The sequence below is a fragment of the Podarcis vaucheri genome, assembly GCF_965113315.1.
Source record: "Podarcis vaucheri genome assembly, chromosome: 4".
Lineage (NCBI taxonomy): Eukaryota > Metazoa > Chordata > Lepidosauria > Squamata > Lacertidae > Podarcis > Podarcis vaucheri.
Genome location: NC_138762.1, coordinates 63,820,098 through 63,841,877, shown reverse-complemented (window position 1 = coordinate 63,841,877; position 21,780 = coordinate 63,820,098). Strand labels below are relative to the sequence as shown.

At 43.1% G+C, this 21,780-nt stretch overlaps 2 protein-coding genes across 28 annotated transcripts in view; one reads left to right on the top strand and one right to left on the bottom strand.

Moving 5' to 3' along the window:
• LOC309530824 (uncharacterized protein) overlaps positions 1-13,897 on the top strand; it is a gene marked incomplete at its 5' end in the record, with an annotated part of 68,804 nt that extends 54,907 nt beyond the window's left edge. For 13 of the 15 annotated variants that reach the window (XR_014218898.1, XR_014218899.1, XR_014218900.1 and 10 more), the window contains 2 exons: positions 2,767-2,896; positions 13,772-13,897. Of the gene's footprint in view, positions 1-2,766; positions 2,897-13,771 lie in introns of those variants that run through there. The other 2 variants (XM_082219990.1, XM_082219989.1) reach the window with 1 other exon arrangement.
• DMD (dystrophin) overlaps positions 1-21,780 on the bottom strand; it is a 1,048,023-nt gene that overhangs the window by 17,123 nt on the left and 1,009,120 nt on the right. For 11 of the 13 annotated variants that reach the window (XM_082219922.1, XM_082219929.1, XM_082219924.1 and 8 more), the window contains 5 exons: positions 16,981-17,046; positions 16,005-16,070; positions 13,755-13,913; positions 3,489-3,732; positions 2,761-2,881 (listed from right to left, as the gene is read on the bottom strand). In XM_082219922.1, the coding sequence (XP_082076048.1) occupies positions 2,761-2,881; positions 3,489-3,732; positions 13,755-13,913; positions 16,005-16,070; positions 16,981-17,046 (656 nt within the window). The remainder of the gene's footprint in view (positions 1-2,760; positions 2,882-3,488; positions 3,733-13,754; positions 13,914-16,004; positions 16,071-16,980; positions 17,047-21,780) is intronic. The other 2 variants (XM_082219927.1, XM_082219925.1) reach the window with 1 other exon arrangement.

Below are 21,780 nucleotides of genomic sequence, written 5' to 3'. Positions count from 1 at the left end.
TATTTTATTTCCCATTGTTTCAGAGCATCAAAATAGCAATGAGAACCTCAAAATCTGTAAGATTATTTGCCCGAATCAGGACAAATTATTTCAGAGTTCCAAGTGGTGATGTGGCTTTTTGAGCATGCTCAGATGTTTTTATTTTGTTGGTGGGTACTTAAATAAAAAACAGACCTCTCCTGTTCCTAACCTCCTCTCTTGCCAATTTCCATCCTCCTCCACTTGCAAGCTAAGGCTGCGGAAGGGAAAAGAGGAACACAGCTACCAAATTTCAAAAGACTTTTCACAGAAAAATCTCAACCCCCCCCAAAAAAAACAAAAAACCCCAGGCCAATTCTAAATCAAGATAGGGAAGTATGCTCATCTCTACTCACAAAATTATTAAAATTAAAATTCAACTAGACACCTTAAAATATAAACATTGAAACAATAATGGCTGTACAGCCATCTTGTTGGCAGTGTTTTAGCTCTGGATTTCTTGCACTGAGTAGGGAATTAGACTACATGGCCTACAAGCTGCCTACCCCCCATTATAAAGTCTGAATTTCAAATCTGTTAACAAATTATTGTTCAGAGGATTTTGCAGCTTTATAAACTGCTTGAAATCTACCTGTACCCTCATTCTGCATCACTCCTTGGACAACAGCAGCACATAAGAGCATATTTCACTTAAGACTAATTGATAGAGCCCTACCAACAAGGTGTTCCCCTTATAGAAAGCCTTATATTACAAAATTAGTGCATTGAATGTGTCTGAACCATGTGTTTTGTGGTAGCTTGCATATACAGTTCACAAGGATCCAGGACAAATTACAGCTCCCTATAGATGTCACAGTCAAAGAGTTTTTCTCTCATACCTGAAAATAAGCAATAAACATGTGGCTGTTTCAGTAACCCATAACAAAAGGGTACGTGTTTTGTCTGTAATAAAGAAGCTAGCAAGATTTCCCATGACCCAGATAGGAGACTAAATTTGCTGCTCACCTCTGTAGCAAGCCAGGTATGGCAATCACCAGGTGCATTTGTGCTGGGATCTTTGCCCTTTTCCCCAGTATGTATATCTTTTGTAATATACACAATACAGAATCTTTTGGCACCTTAAACATGACTGACTGACTGACTGACTGATTGATCAATCAGAATATTTGTGTTGTAATATACTGAATAATAAAGGGTCACTGGGCTTTTATTAGTAAATAGCTTCACAGATAGAACAAACATGATTCTAAATGAATGTAATTTTCTTGTAATTACTGCGAAACAACCTGTTCATTCTCAAATCCTCAGGTATAATAATATTTATGCAAACATCTAAAGTAGCTATCTAATTACCTATCATGTTAAACAGAATTACTATTTAGCCAAGGCTAACCATTATGCATAATAAAAATGCTTATAAATGAGACACCAGATGGGAATAGCTTTGCCAGAAATATCTTGTTGAATTCCATTTGTCTGAGCACTAGCAGTGTACATTATTTATGTAATGTGTTTATGGCTTGACATACAATAAAATTTCTCAAGGCGGTTCACAACAAGAAGATAAAATGTTTGTTTTTGGACCATTGTCCAATGCAGTTTCACATACAATGTACTGCAGTAGTCCAAATGTGAGATTACCAGGGCACCTCAGAGAAACTCAACAGCAAAAGTATCCAATAGCTGAAGCAACAGAAAAATAAAATGAATCACTGAACCAGGTTTTGTAGTTAAGTTCTGCAGATAAGTGAGGATTTTTTATTGAATTATCTTCTAGCAATCCAAGTCTCAATGGCCCTACTAGCCACAATAGGGTCAAATATTTTAACTGCTGTTTATTAATTCAGCTTGTGTTTGTGTACCTCGTGTCAAATTATTTACCTTCACTGTTGTCAGCTACATTAAGTGAACAACTATGAAAATAGCCAAAATGCCATTTGTGGGATTTTTTTTTTCATTTGTTATACTTTCATTAATACCAATCCAATTTTTGCAGCACAATAGCCTATTTCTATCAAATGAAAATGTAGAAGCCTGGTTTTGTGGTGTCTCAGTTTGTGGAGGGATAAAAGTAGTGGTACTTTGTTACTGTTGTTGTTGTTTTTAAGTTGAGGGATGTGTGAGCCTTTGCCAGAGAGTGGAGTGCATTAAGGAATGCCCACCTGGCCATTACTGTGGCAACTCAGGGTAGCCTTCCTTGTATTCACCATTTAAGGGCCACAGGAAGACTCCTGTGTTTGAATTTTTCTTTTACACTCAGCAAAGCACACTCCACAGAGTAATAAAATAGAGTTTTAAGAAGTCTACAAAAGGCAGACAAGAGTGTGGTGGTCAAATCACAGACTGAATCAACAGGGCTGCGAGCTTTGTGTAGTCACACTCCATGTGGAATGGAATAAAAGGAAGACATGATGACTGTTCTTTCTGGCAACTTGTTGCCATTGGAGTGCCAAGAAAAATGTGATGCCCACATACAGGAATGCTAGATTTAAGAAAGAAATTGGGATCCCTTACAACAGAGATGGGGAATCTGACTTTACAGATGTAGCTGAACTACAACTCCCATCATCCTTCAATGCTGACAGTGCTGATGGAAGTCCAACATGTGGACAGCCAAAAGTTCCCTGAATGCTCTAAAACAGTTAACATGTAACCATATACTGTGCATGAAATCCTGATTATCTGAAAAAGGATCCATGTTAGCTACTGATATAATATGAAATTTGAATATAAATGGCAAACAATCCTCATTTTAAAATAGACTTAGTTGTGTTATCTTACCCATAGATTCTGAAGTCTGACTCCCAACTACGCGGAGAAGCATTGGCTGATTACTATCTGACCTCTGTAACGAGGTAGGAGAAGACTGAGTTGTACCATTCACCTTGGCATCCACTTGAGGCTGAAAAACCAGAAGGTAATATAATAGTTATCCTACAGATAGTGGGTCGGCTAATTACGAACACTATAATCCTATACAGCAGGGATAGGGCACCTCTCTCTCTCTCTCTCTCTCTCTCTCTCTCTCTCTCTCTCTGTTTTTACCTCTGCCCGGTAGGCTGCCATGGGAGGGACAAACCACTCTTGACAGAGATCTGAACTCATCTCCGCCTTTCATCACCCCTATCTGTTTGGGCTCCCCACCTTCCCCTCTTGACTCACCTCACCTGCATGAAATTAGGCCTAGGACTGTATACAGCCAAAGGGCCACAGGTTGTCCACTTCTGTCGTACAGATTTACTCAGAAGTAAATCTCACTGAGTTTAATGAGACTTTCCCCAAAGTAACAGAGAACAGAATTGCAGCCAAAGTCTGCAGTAATGCCATCATGTTTGTATTTATATTTGTGATACATTCAGTGTAAACAAAAGTTACTAAATAAAGAGACCAACCTATGTACAGACAGCTTGAAGCTGCTGCCAGGTTCAAGCCATATTTGTTAAGTGGTCATACATTTGCTTTTCCATATTAAGGTTTCAAGCCATGATTAGGACAGACTGAGAACTCACCTGTTCCAGCAGCTGCCTCAACCTGTGCAGCTGTGATTCCAGCTGTTTGTTGTGATCCTCCAGGATTTGCATCCTGGCTTCTAGGCGGCCTTTGTGCTGACGAAGCAGCTTGGCTTCTGCAATGAGTTCAGCATCTCGCGGACTCTGGGGGGAAATGGGCATCATCTCAGGTGGGGATGGCAGTGGAGACAGTCCTTTGTTATCATGTTGCTGCTTTAATCGATCATATTCTGCTTGAAGGTTTCTATTGAAAATGGGGAAGAAGTGAGACTTTAGCACCTTTATGAATGCACCATCTTTTCCATTTTGTGGCTGGAATGCCAGACATTATTGCCTAATCTTGCAGATTAGAATTGGGATCCAATCCCTTTTAAGGGCTTCAGAACAAATTTGCTGATACAACTCTTGAACTGGAGATGAATGAGAGTTCCTGCCTTAGGTTGTTGAAAAGTTGTTTATTGCATTATTATAAAATGCCGTGGTTAAATTTTCAATTCAAAAGGCCTGTTCTTTTGTTTCTCATAAGTGCACAAGACGTTTGCATTTATTCAAAACCTATGCATTCCAAGCCTACATGGTTTACAACAAATTGGACTCTTAAGTTTAGATTCCAGTCTGATGAAATCATTAAAGTCAAACTTGTTTATGTATGGACTGGTCACTTATTCAGTGCTGGAAGGAATAATCAAACAATATAACTAGGAATATCTTCCTTATTCCAAGTGCTAGTTAAGGAAAAAGAAGTCATCCAAAGAATCATTGCTTAGGTGAATATTTCTGTATCAGACTCTTAGAAGACAAAAATAAATTCTCTCAGTATATTGCACAAAGCTCTGGAGAGCAATCTTAAGCCAGTGTGAGCGGATAAAAAAGAAACACAGACCTAGCGAGCATTGCTTATGTCAGTCAGAATTAGCGTGTTAAAAAAACCCAAACCCTTCTGAAAATATATAGATGTAGAAGGGAGAGCAGGGAGATAAATGTATAATCCTTTCAAAATGAGCAAGTGCACAGCAACTAGCAATATCCTGAAACCCACCTTGCCAAACAACAACCTGGGCTAGGTGATTTTATTAGCAGTCAAAGTGATATCACTGCATAATAAATCTGAGATGCCTCCAGACTACCACACCTTACTAAGAGGACTAGTAGAAAAGAATAAAAACTATTCCACAAGCAAGGATGAACTTGCGTAGCTGAAATTGCAGTAACACCTGGAACTTGGAAATCTGAGCAATGCAAACATCCCGCTCATGAGCTGTTAGTAACATCTGTGGTGATACAACAATTACTTGTGAAAGTAATTACTCATGATGGGAAATGAACAACTGTACTTATTGCCAAGGATTGCAAGTATTTATAGCAGGCCTACACAACCTGTTAGGGGATATCAAAACAGGAGCCTAGTTCCCCTTTATCACATGCACAGCCCAACAAGACAATGACAATAATCCACCAACAGCATACAAATCAATATGGCTAACCTGATCCAAAACACCCACTCACTGCATTCACACATGAAAACAAAGATCACCACAGCCAATCACAAACAAACAACCACACCCTAGGCCAACCCCAACCTCTCTCACCACCAAAGGAACACAAGTGAACAACACAAGCAGCGCTGACACCAAACCCTGCATACATTAAGCATAATAGAAACATCGCCGCCCGACCCCACCCCCACCCCTTTTTTCTCTCCCTCTAATGTCTCAACAAATGAAACGGATTTGTAAAAATGTTACATGGAAAAAATACGAGAGACATTACACATACTTCTGTAAAGCAAGAAATCTTTAATAATAAAAACAGGGGCCTAGTAGGTTACATTGTACAAACCTGGTTTATAGAAATAGTTTTGTAGCTAGAAGGGTACTTTTTTTAAAAAAAAATGTTATTTGATTTCAGAAAATTACCCCACACCATTTTGCAGGGCCTTGTATGCTTAAGCAAGGTGTAACACACTAAAATGTAGGCAGGGCTGTCCAACCATTTTGGATCTGGGGCAGTGTTCAACTTTGGGCTCTCAAATATCAGTGGTGTACTGTGTAATGCTAAAACTCAGCACCCTCCCACCTCTCACACTGTGATCTACAGCACTGTTGTGGTGCCCCCTGCAGCACGGCACATAGTGTGGCCAAACCGGTCGTGCTACCCTAAAACTGCCTCTGTCTTGGGGCATATTTTGAAGTCTTAAAAACTGTCATGGGCACCACAAAATACCCATGTCACTGAAGGGAAACTGACAATACTCAGAATTCTCTCTCCCCCACCAAACCAGGAAATTCACCTACCTACCCCCACCTCTCAATAAAACACAGAAAAAAGAGCAGGCAACACCCTCAACCAAAAGAAAAAGCATAAAGCTGCAATTTTAAAATAGTAAATGGTAGGAGCCTTGATGGGCACCAAGGAATATGTGAGAGAGCACTGTGGTGCCCACAGGTATTAAGCCATCATTTCAGTTCACGGCCAGGGCTGGGCTTTTGTTTTGCTTCTTTGTAATTGCACTTGATTTCCCATATGGAGATGTATATAAATAGGGGGATATTACCCCCTCCCAGCTTACATTAATACTTCTTTGGCTATATATATATATATATATATATATATGCAGGTTTTGGTGTCTTCGGGTGTCTTCCCGTGTAAGAGTCGGGGTGTCTGTGCGACGTTTCGACGAGGTCTCACTCGTCATCTTCAGGCTGGTGCTTTCGGCTTCTTGTTACTGGAACAGAGCAGAGTCTGGTGTTTGAGTTCCTATAAATACTGTTGAGGGGTGTGGTGTATAGCCTCCAACGTTCTGGGCAGAGAGGAAGTTCCTAGATTAGTGTGCCTTTTCTTCTTTTGTTCCTTAATTACTTGAGGGATATCTCAGAAAAACTCTTCACAAGCTCAAGAGGTCAAGACACGAAAGCTTTAGCAACTAATCTACACTTAATGACCCACCCAGTGGTATTCAGAATATCACTCATGAAATCACCCAAGATATCCCTCAAGTAATTAAGGAACAAAAGAAGAAAAGGCACCAACACATGCTTTAGCAACTAATCTACACTTAATGACCCACCCAGTGGTATTCAGAATATCACTCATGAAATCACCCAAGATATCCCTCAAGTAATTAAGGAACAAAAGAAGAAAAGGCACACTAATCTAGGAACTTCCTCTCTGCCCAGAACGTTGGAGGCTATACACCACACCCCTCAACAGTATTTATAGGAACTCAAACACCAGACTCTGCTCTGTTCCAGTAACAAGAAGCCGAAAGCACCAGCCTGAAGATGACGAGTGAGACCTCGTCGAAACGTCGCACAGACACCCCGACTCTTACACGGGAAGACACCCGAAGACACCAAAACCTGCATTCCTGTACCCGTGAAAATCTACGAAAGCAAATATATATATATATATATATATATATATATATGCAGGTTTTGGTGTCTTCGGGTGTCTTCCCGTGTAAGAGTCGGGGTGTCTGTGCGACGTTTCGACGAGGTCTCACTCGTCATCTTCAGGCTGGTGCTTTCGGCTTCTTGTTACTGGAACAGAGCAGAGTCTGGTGTTTGAGTTCCTATAAATACTGTTGAGGGGTGTGGTGTATAGCCTCCAACGTTCTGGGCAGAGAGGAAGTTCCTAGATTAGTGTGCCTTTTCTTCTTTTGTTCCTTAATTACTTGAGGGATATCTTGGGTGATTTCTTGGGTGATATCTTGGGTGATATCTTGGGTGACTCTGGGACAAATGCAAACAACTAGCCGTCTGGAGAGCTGAAACTGAGACCTCACATAAGACAGACAGACACACCAACAAACTCTACAAACTAGAGAAACGCCAGAAGCCCAGCCACCCTCCACAACAACCCATGAAACAAACAGTACATAACATATCAGACAGGATCCTCACCCCAACTGAAACCAAAGTACTCTCCAAAGGTTTCAACTTTGCAGTCGCCCCGAGACGCATCCCCACGGAAAACATCATATGCGGAGTCGAAGCTAGCCTGACCAAAATCGACCCAGATGAAGCCAATAAAATCAGACTTGAAGTCACCAACATCCTCTGCTCCAGCAAACCACCCAGAAGCAATTTACACAAAGAAGAACAGAAAGCACTCACCAACCTGAGGAAAGACAACAACATAATCATTCTCCCAGCAGACAAAGGCAACGCCACTGTTGTGATGAACACATCGGACTACCAAGCAAAACTATCAAATCTACTCCAAGACCCTACCTACCAACCTATAAAAACAGATCCCACCACCTATCTGGAAAAAACCACCAAATCCAAAATAAAAGCCTCTCCTATCAGTGAAGAAATCCAGCTAAGAATCATCCCCAGAGAAAAATCATCCAGATGCCCCAAACTCTACGGTCTCCCCAAGATACACAAAGAAGGAACACCACTCAGACCAATAGTCAGCTCCATAGGCTCACCTCTACAAAATCTCGCTAAATTTCTCGCTAAGCAACTTCAGCCCTATGCAGAATCCATCGCTTCACACGTTACTAACTCCTTCCAGTTCATAGAAACAATAAAGAAACAATACCTACATCCCGATGACCTACTTGTGAGCTTCGATGCTGTATCTCTCTTCACTCAAGTGCCCATTAATGAAGCCTTGACAGCCATTCAAAACAAATACAACCCCCCCAAATACATCCTGGACCTGACCAACCACTGCCTAACCAACACGTACTTCATCCACAATGGACAAAGATACAAACAGATAGAAGGAGCACCTATGGGATCACCCCTCTCACCGGTCATCGCAAATTTGTACATGGAACACTTTGAAACCAATGCTTTAGACAAGTCAGAACACAAACCCAAACTTTGGCTCAGATATGTTGACGACACCTTTGTAATTTGGCCACACGGGAAAGAAAAACTAGATAGCTTCCTCACACATCTCAACAGCCTACACCCCAAAATACAATTCACTATGGAAATAGAAGACAACAACCAACTCCCCTTTCTTGACGTCCTAATCTACAAAAAACCTGATGGCTCCCTAGGACACACTATCTACCGGAAAAAAACACACACCAACCGCTACTTACATGCACAATCACACCACCACCCTGCACAAATAAACTCCGTAGCCAAGACTCTCATCTCCAGAACCAAACGCCTGGCTGACAAAGACCACTTGACAACTGAGTTACAGAATCTCTCAAATGTGTTAATCGCCAATGGATACCAGAAAAACAGGGTTACGAAGCTAATCCAAAAAGAAACACCCCCCAAAAACCAAGACACAGAAGAAAACAATGGCATGGCCCTCCTTCCTTATATCAAGGGCACTACAGACAAAATCAGCAAAATCCTCCATAAACACAATATCAAAACAGCCTTCTGCACCAACCAAAAAATAGCCAATATCCTCAGAAACCCAAAAGACAAAATCCAGCTGGAAAACCAAGGGGTCTATGAAATACCCTGCAAAGTCTGCCCAGCCACGTACATTGGACAAACAAACAGACGAATAAATGCACGTATCGCAGAACACAAGAATGCCGTCAAAAAAGAAGAAAAAACTTCCTCTCTTTTCCAACACATGAAAGAAACAGGACACGAAATTAATTTTGCAGATTCCAAATTGCTCTTTAACATGGAACATCACCACAAGAGAATAATCATGGAAGCCATCGAGATAGAGAAACACCCTCACAACATGAACAAGCGTGACGACACGTCCCGCCTGCCAGACATCTGGAAATTAGCCCTCCCCACAAAAACCAACACCAGAACCAGAGGCACACAGAACGCCGTCACCAATCAACCACACCAGACCCAAACCCAGACCCTCTCCACAGACATATTACAGACTCCATCCAGTAGCCAAACTATAGTGGCACCTCCGGATGCTGCACCCCCCTGCAATCCCTACACAGATCTGGCTGGCACAAGGCACAAAACCACAGCTCGCCCCTATACACGAAGCCAAGCCAGAGCACAACTAAATGCAGCACAGCCATCTTCTCAGAAAAACTCTTCACAAGCTCAAGAGGTCAAGACACGAAAGCTTTAGCAACTAATCTACACTTAATGACCCACCCAGTGGTATTCAGAATATCACTCATGAAATCACCCAAGATATCCCTCAAGTAATTAAGGAACAAAAGAAGAAAAGGCACACTAATCTAGGAACTTCCTCTCTGCCCAGAACGTTGGAGGCTATACACCACACCCCTCAACAGTATTTATAGGAACTCAAACACCAGACTCTGCTCTGTTCCAGTAACAAGAAGCCGAAAGCACCAGCCTGAAGATGACGAGTGAGACCTCGTCGAAACGTCGCACAGACACCCTGACTCTTACACGGGAAGACACCCGAAGACACCAAAACCTGCATTCCTGTACCCGTGAAAATCTACGAAAGCAAATATATATATATATATATATATATATATATATATAATTTCGCTTTTTATTTATTTCTAGAGCTCTTAAGACTTGCTTTTATAACATTTACAGTGTGGTTTTATGAGTACTGTACCAAATCTTTTTCTCTGCTATTCCTTGTAAGCAGGAGAACAGCCTTATACTTTTCCACCTAAGTACTATATCTCAGATCTCGTTGATGATGATTCAGTTGCTTTATTCATGGAAATGACTCAAAGAGACTTACAAATGCCTTTTTTCCTTTGATGTTTTTCATTATTCAATGTGCAGTTTATTATTATTATTTAGTTTTGTATAGCTTAAATGAAAGCAGCTCCCATAAAGTATTGTTTTAAAATTGCACTATTGCATTAAATGATGCCAACAATTGTGCAGAAGGCAGCAATTGTGCAGTTCTTGGCAGTAATTTCATCATTAACATTTACTCATCATAACACAAAAGTGGCTGAAGGCTCAAGTGAAATTGGGGAGCTATTGCTCTAGGCTATAAATAAATACTGTAAGTTTTTTTGCACCAGGTATAATAGATTGAGTTCACAAAGCAGTGCAATTTGAAGGCAATATATAATGAATGTATTACAAGCTTATTGTTAGGCTGTGCATGGGCAATTCTTATTCCGAAGACTAAAAATGCCCCTTTGGGCTGCAGAGGATAACGACATCTCTTCAGCGCTACATTTGCTAATGTTTCTGCTATGTATATAGTGTCAGGGTGCTTGATCAGATAACATCACTGATGACATGACACTAAGAAAAATGTGTATCTTGATTTGGACAGCTCTGCTACATACAGCAAAGCTCCAACATTTCAGGTATCTCTATTATTTTCCTTTAAAGTGGGGGCGGGGTGTCCACAATTGTACAGGGAAAGATAAAGAACTGCTTTGCATGAGCACATACACATAATTCATCCACCATATCTAATAAATGTGACTGAAGATAGCAACAAATGCACATGCAACTATGTAGCAATTTTAGGCCAAAATCACATATTTTATAGGATATAAACATTCCTTCTGAAGCAAGAAGTCATGTTCAATCATTGCTGCATTAAACATGACAAATACCGTATTTTTCGCACTATTGGACGCACCGGTCCATAGGACGCACCTAGATTTTTTTTTGGGGGGGGGGAATAAAGGCAAAAAAAATTTATTTCCCCCCCGCCAGGCGCGGGGCTGGGGCGGGGGAAGCCCGAGCTTCCCCCTCCCCCAGAACGGGACCCAGAGCCATGCCGAAGCTGCGCGCAGCTTTGGCATCGCTCTGGGAGCTTGCGGGGCTGGGGGAGGAGGAAGCCCTCCGCCAGCCTCCAAACCATGTCAGGAGACAGTGGGATGGCGCGCTGCGCCCCTGCCACTGTCTCCCGAGTTTGCGGGGCTGGCGACGGGGAGGAGCAGGCTTCTCCCCCCGCCAGCCTTCTAGCCAAGTCGGGGGACAGCGGCAAAGGCGCGCTGCGCCTCTCCCGCTGTCTCCCGAGTTTGCGGGGCTGGCGACGGGGAGGAGCAGGCTTCTCCCCCCGCCAGCCTTCTAGACAAGTCGGGGGACAGCAGGAAGGGCGCGCTGCGCCCCTGCCGCTGTCTCCCGAGTTTGCGGGGCTGGCGACGGGGAGGAGCAGGCTTCTCCCCCCGCCAGCCTTCTAACCAAGTCGGGGGACAGCGGGAATGGCGCGCTGCGCCTCTCCCGCTGTCCCCCGAGTTTGCGGGGCTGGCGACGGGGAGGAGCAGGCTTCTCTCCCCGCCAGCCTTCTAGACAAGTCGGGGGACAGCGGCAAAGGCGCGCTGCGCCCCTGCCGCTGTCTCCCAAGTTTGCGGGGCCGGCGACGGGGAGGAGCAGGCTTCTCCCCCCGCCAGCCTTCTAGACAAGTCGGGGGACAGCGGCAAAGGCGCGCTGCGCCCCTGCCGCTGTCTCCCAAGTTTGCGGGGCCGGCGACGGGGAGGAGCAGGCTTCTCCCCCCGCCAGCCTTCTAGACAAGTCGGGGGACAGTGGCAAAGGCGCGCTGCGCCCCTGACGCTGTCTCCCGAGTTTGCGGGGCTGGCGACGGGGAGGAGCAGGCTTCTCCCCCCGCCAGCCTTCTAACCAAGTCGGGGGACAGCGGGAATGGCGCCCTGCGCATCTCCCGCTGTCTCCCGAGTTTGCGGGGCTGGCGACGGGGAGGAGCAGGCTCCCCCCCCGCCAGCCTTCTAACCAAGTCGGGGGACAGCGGGAATGGCGCGCTGCGCCTCTCCCGCTGTCCCCCGAGTTTGCGGGGCTGGCGATGGGAAGGAGCAGGCTTCTCTCCCCGCCAGCCTTCTAGACAAGTCGGGGGACAGCGGCAAAGGCGCGCTGCGCCCCTGCCGCTGTCTCCCGAGTTTGCGGGGCCGGCGACGGGGAGGAGCAGGCTTCTCCCCCCGCCAGCCTTCTAGACAAGTCGGGGGACAGCGGGAATGGCGCGCTGCGCCTCTCCTGCTGTCTCCCGAGTTTGCGGGGCTGGCGACGGGGAGGAGCAGGCTTCTCCCCCCGCCAGCCTTCTAGACTAGTCGGGGGACAGCGGCAAAGGCGCGCTGCGCCTCTCCCGCTGTCCCCCGAGTTTGCGGGGCTGGCGACGGGAAGGAGCAGGCTTCTCCCCCCGCCAGCCTTCTAGACAAGTCGGGGGACAGCGGCAAAGGCGCGCTGCGCCCCTGCCGCTGTCTCCCGAGTTTGCGGGGCTGGCGACGGGGAGGAGCAGGCTTCTCCCCCCGCCAGCCTTCTAACCAAGTCGGGGGACAGCGGGAATGGCGCGCTGCGCCTCTCCCGCTGTCCCCCGAGTTGCGGGGCTGGCGACGGGGAGGAGCAGGCTTCTCCCCCCGCCAGCCTTCTAGACAAGTCGGGGGACTGCGGCAAAGGCGCGCTGCGCCCCTGACGCTGTCTCCCGAGTTTGCGGGGCTGGCGACGGGGAGGAGCAGGCTCCCCCCCGCCAGCCTTCTAACCAAGTCGGGGGACAGCGGGAATGGCGCGCTGCGCCTCTCCCGCTGTCCCCCGAGTTTGCGGGGCTGGCGACGGGAAGGAGCAGGCTTCTCTCCCCGCCAGCCTTCTAGACAAGTCGGGGGACAGCGGCAAAGGCGCGCTGCGCCCCTGCTGCTGTCTCCCGAGTTTGCGGGGCCGGCGACGGGGAGGAGCAGGCTTCTCCCCCCGCCAGCCTTCTAGACAAGTCGGGGGACAGCGGCAAAGGCGCGCTGCGCCTCTCCCGCTGTCCCCCGAGTTTGCGGGGCTGGCGACGGGGAGGAGCAGGCCCCCCCGCCAGCCTTCTAACCAAGTTGGGGGACAGCGGGAATGGCGCGCTGCGCCTCTCCCGCTGTCTCCCGAGTTTGCGGGGCTGGCGACGGGGAGGAGCAGGCTCCCCCCTCCGCCAGCCTTCTAACCAAGTCGGGGGACAGCGGGAAGGGCGCGCTGCGCCTCTCCCGCTGTCCCCCGAGCTTGTGGGGCTGGCGCTGGGGCTCTCCTGAAGCCTAGAGAGCGAGAGGGGTTGGTGCGCACCGACCCCCCTTGCTCTCCAGGCTTCAGCGAAAGCCTGCATTCGCACCATAGGACGCACACACATTTCCCCTTCATTTTTGGAGGGGAAAAAGTGCGTCCTATAGTGCGAAAAATACGGTAGGTTTATTTGCTATCTAATTTTTAAATTTAAATCTTTCACATTTTAGGTTTAGATCTTTATTTTAAATTAAGCATGACAAATAGATCTACACACCATCTACTTTATCTCGCATAATATAAAGAAGAAAACTGCATGTGACAAATTTCCAGGCAACTTACATTCCAATTTGCTGCTTGTTGATTTAAACGTTACCTCATGAACAATTTATTCTGTGGATGTGTGGAAATAGTACCAAAACAAACTGACCTGTTTTCTTCCTCCAGGTCTGCTAGAATTCTCTCCAGTTCACCTCTTTCTTCACTCTCCAAGGAAATTAGAATTTGTGCAGGGCTTCGCGGTTGACTGAGTGGGGATTCTTGGTTCAAACTTTGGCAGTAGTGCTGGATTAACAAATGTTCATCGTCTCTAAAAATGCAAAAAAGGAAAATGATAAGAACAAGAGAAAGCAAAGCAAAGAGACCAGACCCACATTTCCATCTAGAAAACTGCCCTCCACATATTTTGTCCTCAAGAATGGCAGCGAGCTGTGAAAATGTATGTATCAAAGAGTAGTACAGAGTTTGTCTCGGCTGCTGGCAGAAACTCAGAATTCAGTGTATTAAACTGATTACAACAGAACAGTTCAGTCCCCATTTTTTTACATATTATTAGGTACATTCTGCTAAAATTTAGGCAGAAGCGAGAAAGTGGCATATCAGCAAAGTGGTCAAATCAGTTGCTTGGTGCCATCTGTCTGAGAAAAGAGGTAGATAATTTGTTATGGATGAATATGAGCAATAGCAAATAGGTAGAATGAAATCTTCAGCTGCTTTCAAGATAATCTTATCTAAATTGAGTTCCCAGGACCCCTAGCACCCCCGTTTGGGAGGTCAAGATTCCTACCTCTTGGGTCAACGTATTGTCTAGGTAGGGCTGTTCTGGAGCCTCCAGCTTCCCAGTGATATTCACGGTCTCCTATAGCCTAAATACAGAGCAGCTGGCATGCACTTCACCAGAGGAGCAGTTCATTCTTCCATTTTGAATACAATGTAATATGATGTGATCTTGTGTATAAGCGAATTTTCCCTCACTTGTTTTTGTTTTCCTGTTCCTCTTCACCCCAACTGCATACTATTCTATCCAGAAATTAGAAATGTCATGTCCAGGTTTTCCTTATGCCTTCGTTTGTCCCACTGCCCTAAGGCTTTTCAACTGGCTCATAAGTGTATGGCTGTTACTGAATCACTGCTGAAGACACCTCTGCAAGGTGGCATTTATGACTGGTACCTTTTTAACACAAGGCACCTGCAACTTTAACAAATGCATGCAGAGAGAAATTCAACCTGTGAAGCATTTTGAAATCAAGAAGGAAGCAACAGTTGTTTTTGTGCAGGTGTTGGCAACTAATAACCTAGTGTCCTTCGTAATAAACTGCATATGTGTAACCAAGGTTAAGCCACTATATGCCATATCATTAAAGCATTGTCTTGGATTACAGCCAGCTCCTCTATTTTTGCTTTGCATTTGTTGTGAAAATTAGTTTAGCAGAGTTTTATGCAAGGTTGTAATTTTGTGCACCTTTTATTACTAGGTTATATGAAATTTTACACTGGCTATTTTAAAATAAAACCACAATAAAGATTAAGTTGTGGAGAAAATAACTAGTAAGACAGAAATACAACACTTATATCCATGGAGAGTTACACCTGGTCTTTGTGCTTACACATCTGTGGGAATACCGCAGGCAGGAGGACATAAGAAAGAGGCAAAAGTGCTGCAAAGCCAACTGGGAACATGTATTGCTTAACCATTAGCTCATTCATGCATAGGCGCCAACTTGTGAGGGAGATGGGGGAGGGCAACATCGTGTCAGGATGGTGGAGGAGCCAGGAACATGGCGACAACATGGCTTCAATGGCCGGCAGGTCCTCCTCCTCTTGCCGCCATTGGCTGGGGGCTGCTTTCCCCTCCTACCCCTCCAGGCCAGGAGGAGGAAAAGGAGCTGGCCACGGAAATCTCGCTACGCTTGGCTCCATGCTTGGCCCTGACCTTTTAGAACACTGGAGGCACACCCAAAATATTTGGGGCCCCAAAAGGGTTAGGCCCCCAGGAGTTGAAATTTCTGCATTCATGTGAACCTCTGAATTGGTCAATTGTACCATGAGTAATGCACATTATTCTCCAGAGGAAGCAATAGAATGGTTCTCACTTGCAGTTCTTTACCTATCACACTTAGTGACAATAGACCTCTGTTGGATAGAAGCCTATGTTTGCTCAAGCCCATGACTTCAACCAGGACAAAGTGTGGTGAGAACAATTGGGTTGTTGCTTATGGTGGCAATCCTGAAACAAACAATACTGAAATATGCATTCTTTATGTGATTTTTGACATTAGTTTGGCAATACTGTCTAATGTGTAGCATTGTTATGAATTTTAATTTTAAGAGCTTATGACAGATCTGAAATCACATATGCAATATAAAGTTTTCCATAATTTCATAGAGATGGCACACTTACATGCTCTCATTAGGAGAAATGCTATCATTCAGGTACGTCCCATTGGTGTTCTCCATTTCTGCTAGCCTACAGAGAAAAGAAAATATCATAAATATCTCTAAGTAGTCTGCCTTAAAATGTGACACAGATAACTGTAACAATCAGCACAAATGGTTCTGAAATAATAGCACCCACACCCCTGTTCTTTCCCTTGGCACTAGTTGTTAGGCTGCTCAGCAGTCATATCTAAGACTAATTGCTTTCACTATAAATGCCATGTAGAAAAAGTTAAGTTTTTTTCACTTTAAAAGATTACATTGTACTATTCTTTGCTATAGGCACCCACTCATGTTTCTCTCGCTGGGGCAGAAAAAACTGTAAATATTAGAATTTAGCTTCTACTCTGATATATATATATGAGTCTTCCAAATGTGTGGTATACTAATAGTGTATGATTATTTTTCAAAGCAGTCATTTTCCTCCCCTATGATATTCAGAAGCTGTATTATTAAGCTGTATCACTTTTGATACGTGCACTAAAATTGACACATCCTGGACAGATATCGCTATTTTGTAGTACATGGTCACTGCAGGATTCCACTGAAGCATACCTCTGGAAAAAAGAATGTATAATGAAGTTCTGAGCACAAACTCAGAGTTAGATGTAAGCAAGAGCATGCTTTGGCAATTCCTATTTTAAGTGAGTTGTATGTACATTCTAAATATCATGCAGTCATTCTGCATGCAAGTTAGTTGGCAAGCTGATTAGAAGAAGTTAGTAAACATGTATACCCTCCATCCTTGGAGCTTTTAATAACCCTAGCATCGTTTGTTAAAGTTGTGTGGTGTTGGACATTATAATTCCAATATTTAATTTTTTGCATATTGCCTTGGTCCTCTTTTTGAAAAAGGTGGAGAAATATAATTAATGATGGTGATAATTTAATAATTGTTTCAAGGAAGATTTGCCTAACAAAGATTTGTCCCCGTCTCGTACCTGCTAGCATAATGTTCAATACGTGAATGGGTATCGTCATGTGAAAGCTGAGGGGACGAAGCAGGCCTATAAGGCAGAAAACACTGATTAATCACACAAGTAATAATCCTTAGAAAGAGAAAATCCACCAAAGTTGTTATTGGCCTCACTGCATCTAAGAAACATCACACTTAAGAGTTGCAACCCATGTGATCTGTTTGCTTCCTCAACCTACCTGCAAAAAACATTTAGTGAAAATGGACTCTTTCGAAAGTTTGGGGATTTTTCAAAACCAGACAACTGATATTATGTGAAGAGCTTCTTGCAAAATATTTGCTATAAACATACTTTCTTCCAATGCTATGTTTTCTCATAAAGTCTGTTGAAGTCTGTATTATGTTCAGACTTTGTTTTGCTCTTTTTCTAAGCTGCATTTCCTGTCTACAATATTGGTTCATCAAAGAAAAGACACCTGAAAATTTCCAAATTTATACCAAGGGCTCCTCCAAACAGATTATCAAAGGGAAGGTGATGAGGTCCTTGCATTGAGTACCTTCCCAGAAAGATGAAGGGTGAGAGCTCAATGCGGGTAGAGATGAGCTTCTATCCTGAAGTTGCCCTTGCAGTTCTCTGAATCAGGTTTCAAAACCTGACACTGCAGCAGCCTGTTCAGTGTGCTGCATATAGTGTGCTGTATAAGCTGTATATAGCAAATACGCTCAAAGGAGGATAAAAAAACACACACCAAAATGTTGTGTAAGTGCTTGGGGTGCATTTGTAATTGCCACAATGTAAGTATTAGATCTGTGTACCAGTATTAGGAACACTAATGCTTCTGAATCCATTACTATTCAAGCATGAACAAACATTCTACCAACGCTGCCGCCACATCCATGGGGATTCTTTGCAAGAGCAGGCTCAGTATTGTTTAATTTTCAAGCCAAAATCCAGTTGAGGTAAAGATCCTTCATAATGTCGCTGAATAGCTTCAGGTGAATATTCCCCACCCCCCCGGGGTTTGCTAGTGCTGCTATTGAGTTCTGTTTGCCATTCCTATGATGAATTAATCTATCATTAGACTTTTTTTCTTTTAACCAGGTGTGTAAATGACCTCTGCAGAAGTATTGGCATTGTTTTAAAAATATCGTTGGCCTGCAGTACGTTTAGTATTGGAAAATTGTGCATTTCGGGGTAGTCTCAGGTTTTATTAAGAGACTGAGAAAATTTATTCTCACTTTAGTTTTATATGGGGAACCAGCTATAGTATAAAACTATGTTTCCCAATAACAACGAGAGGTGTTTTTTTTTTCCCCAGGAGAAGTGATAGACCTATTCTCAGCCATCTCAAATTTCCTTACACAAAAGTTTGACATGCAATTTAACATAGTTCTTTCAGACCTCACCACTGCATTGTATGAGATAACTTTGTAATATAGACCAGGTCATTTTTAAAAATATTGCTTGGTAGTATTTTAATAGCAACACTTCATGCATTTTACTGCTCTGACACATCACATGTGGTTTTTTTAATTGTCAGAACTCAGTTGCATCAAACAATGCCTCTTTGTCTCATAAGTTAAATTGCCTGTTTAATGTAAGTATTTGTTATTCCCTCTCTACATAACTTTCATAGCTTTAGGAGAAAGCAGACAGACACTTCAGAACCGGACTAAAGCATGAAGAGACAGAATCAAAACTGTTTTACAAAATTATAAATAAGCATATTTTACTTCTAGGGCAACTTTTCTTGCTTTATATGTAAGCAAACACAGGTTTACAAATTCTGCAAGTATGTAACCTACATGTGGCCTATAGTTCTCTCTGTTTCAAAGAGTTCAAGTTTTCTTTTTGTATCAGTGGAAAAAGTTCTAGCTTTCCCTTTCATGTTAGTGGCTGAAGCTGCGGAACTGCCCCCTTCTTTAAGTGAAATGGGATGATTTGTCTCACATGCCCATAATGATGGGCAAGAACCAAGTATTCCAGGAAGGAGGGAAGCAGTTCTGGGGGGAAATGGGAGTGGCTTCCATTTGGAAATCAGTAATAGTAAGTTTTGTACAGCGTTAAGTAAAGTATGTTGTATTGCCTAATTCAGTCTCCTTTAATATCATTTTTATTAAAAAAAATTGAAGCAGCAGATATTGTAAAACAGTGAATCAAAAACAAAGCTTGGTGTTTGAACTTCTGAAAAAGCTGTACACAAGTATTTGAATAGTACTGAATTCCAAGCAATTAAATAAGGAGGATTATATGCTTCAGTGAACATTATTTCTTCATGTTGTAGGTGAAGCTTTAAAAAAATATGTTTCCCCCCCTACATTTTCAATAATGTAACAAAGAGAAGAGACATAGAAGAGGAACAGATAGAGCTGAGTGGGGTAGATAAAGGGTCTCATAAGAAATGCTTCAATCTCTCCATCCTTCAGCTCATCCCTGACACATCACTGATTTAACAATGAAGTGTGGACATTTAGGCAAGGGAAGCCCTAGCACTAGAGAAAGATCCAAACAGAAACAAGTGCCTCAGTAGATATGAAGATCTAGTAAAGATTTGCTGTACAAACATTGACTATAGCATAAACTCCTATCCATCACTTGGAAAAGTGATGGAAATGTGGAATGGGTAATAATTTTGCTTAAAGTTATTGAACTACAACAAAGTTCAAAGCCAAAGATAAGGTTTAGATCAGCAGAAACAGAAGAAAAGCCTCATTATTTATTCACTGGTACACTGGATTCCTCAGCTCCAGAATGTGAATAGTGTGTTGTTGTTTTTATCACAAATGGTCACAGAACAGTGGTTTCTAAAATTGCCTTTGAGAAAAGATTATGTGCTGTCTTTAAAAACTTGCAAATCACTGTAAGCCAAACTTATTGGTACAGTAAACCAGATTATAAATATAAACTAAATAACAGGTATATTATAAATACTTCCTCAAACAGTTGAAGCTGTTGAATCTTACTGGATGTCAGCATAGTAGTTAAAGCAGCTACTACTAAAACCACCAATTTAGAAGATTTATAATACAAAAAACAGTAACCACATAATCAGTTGCTTGTACAACAGGTTTAAATAATGTACTGTAGAAAGGCTCACCTGTTGTATGTGCTTTCAGAACACCAAAAACTATCAAAATGAACTATGCCCAAGCAGAAAAAGAAACATCAGCAATAGTATTTGGATGTATAATATCCCACAACTTCATCTGTGTAAAAACAGTAGTTGTTGGAACAGATTTTAAAAACCAGTGAAGGCAGTTTATAAGGCACGTCTAAGAATCAAAAGATGACTTAAGACTGCAGAAATCTCAGTTGCTGATACTCTAGCCAGAGTGTATATCTGAAGAAAGGAGAACCAGTGTCACAGATTAAACACTGCTATTTTCCATTCTGAAACTAAAGGAGTTTCACTAGTGATTGTAAATATTAAGAATTCTGCTGTTCCTTTAGAAACCTTTTTCTGGAATGGCCAGAAAGAAATGTCTGATGATATTTGTATTTATTAGAACTAAATGAAGGAATTAAATGGACATAATATTCATTATTAAGGAATCATAAAACAAGACCTAAGGATAGAAATACTGAATGCCATACAAGAAAATCATCGGGGAATTGAACAATGCAAATCAGGGTTTCACAAGCTATTTCTTGGCCAACCATGTGCCATCAAATTGTAGACTTGACACAGTTAGGTACTGGATGTACACCTGTTATGTACACAGTTATGTACTGACAGAAATAAAAGCCAGAAGGAACCTGTGTCATCTCAGGAAATTCCACAAAAGAAACAAGGTACTGAGATGCCTCTGACTACAAAGAGAGGTAGTTTGATATGGACATTTTAATTTAAAAGGAGAGATACAATAATAGTAGAAATCAAGGGTAAGCCAACTTTTAGTTCAGAATGAATCCACTGAAATCTATTTTAAACTGATGTCTCCAGCTCATTTTCTCTTCTATCCTGCTAACTGCAAATAAATAGTTTGTTCATAGTTTTAAATCAAAGTCCCTGCGCAGTTGCATGTGCTAGGTGAAAACAATGACTGGCTGGATGCAGACAGCAGGCCAGGTGCCATTCGCCCAATATATTTTTTATGTTTTGTTGTGTAAAAAATAATGAAGTTTAATTATGTCTTCATAGGCATATACTGTAACTGTCATATACAGTAACTGTCAAAAATTATTTTGCGCGAATTTTAATGAAAATGCTGTGAGGCTCTCATATTTTTGCTCCCCATCCTTAAGTGAGAATAACAAGTGATCAGCCTTCCTCCCCTGGGCTAGTCCTATGATGAGGCAGAGTGAAGAAACTGCCTTAGCCAACAGATGCTGGGGTAGGGGGAGTGGCCAGAACTATGAGTGTCATGTGGCATGCCTTGTACTTGCTACACTAGCCTGCTGCCCTCAAGTGATCCCAGCCCCCTCCCCAGTTCCAAGGTTTGAAGAAAATCTAAGGAGTGTTTCGCTACTTAAATGTTGAGGTGCCCAAAGTGCCTTGCCTCACAGTGACTGAACCAACATCCTTCCTGTGGCCCTTTCCTATAAGGTAGGTGGGGGGGGGGTTTTGCTGCTGGAGCAGTGCAAAGCCAGGCCCTGGTGACCACAGGTGTTTGTTTGACTAGAAAGGCGAGCCAAAATTAATGTCACCACTAAAAATGTAAGCTATTCTTAATTCACTTGTAGTTGAGTATCCAACAGAAAACAGGTCACAGACCTAGCAGTAGGTGTGTACTGGCATTCAGTCTACACAGCTCTTCAAATACATGCAGCAAAAACCAGGATGCTCATTCATTAATATTATATGCTGCAATCCTAGACAATTTA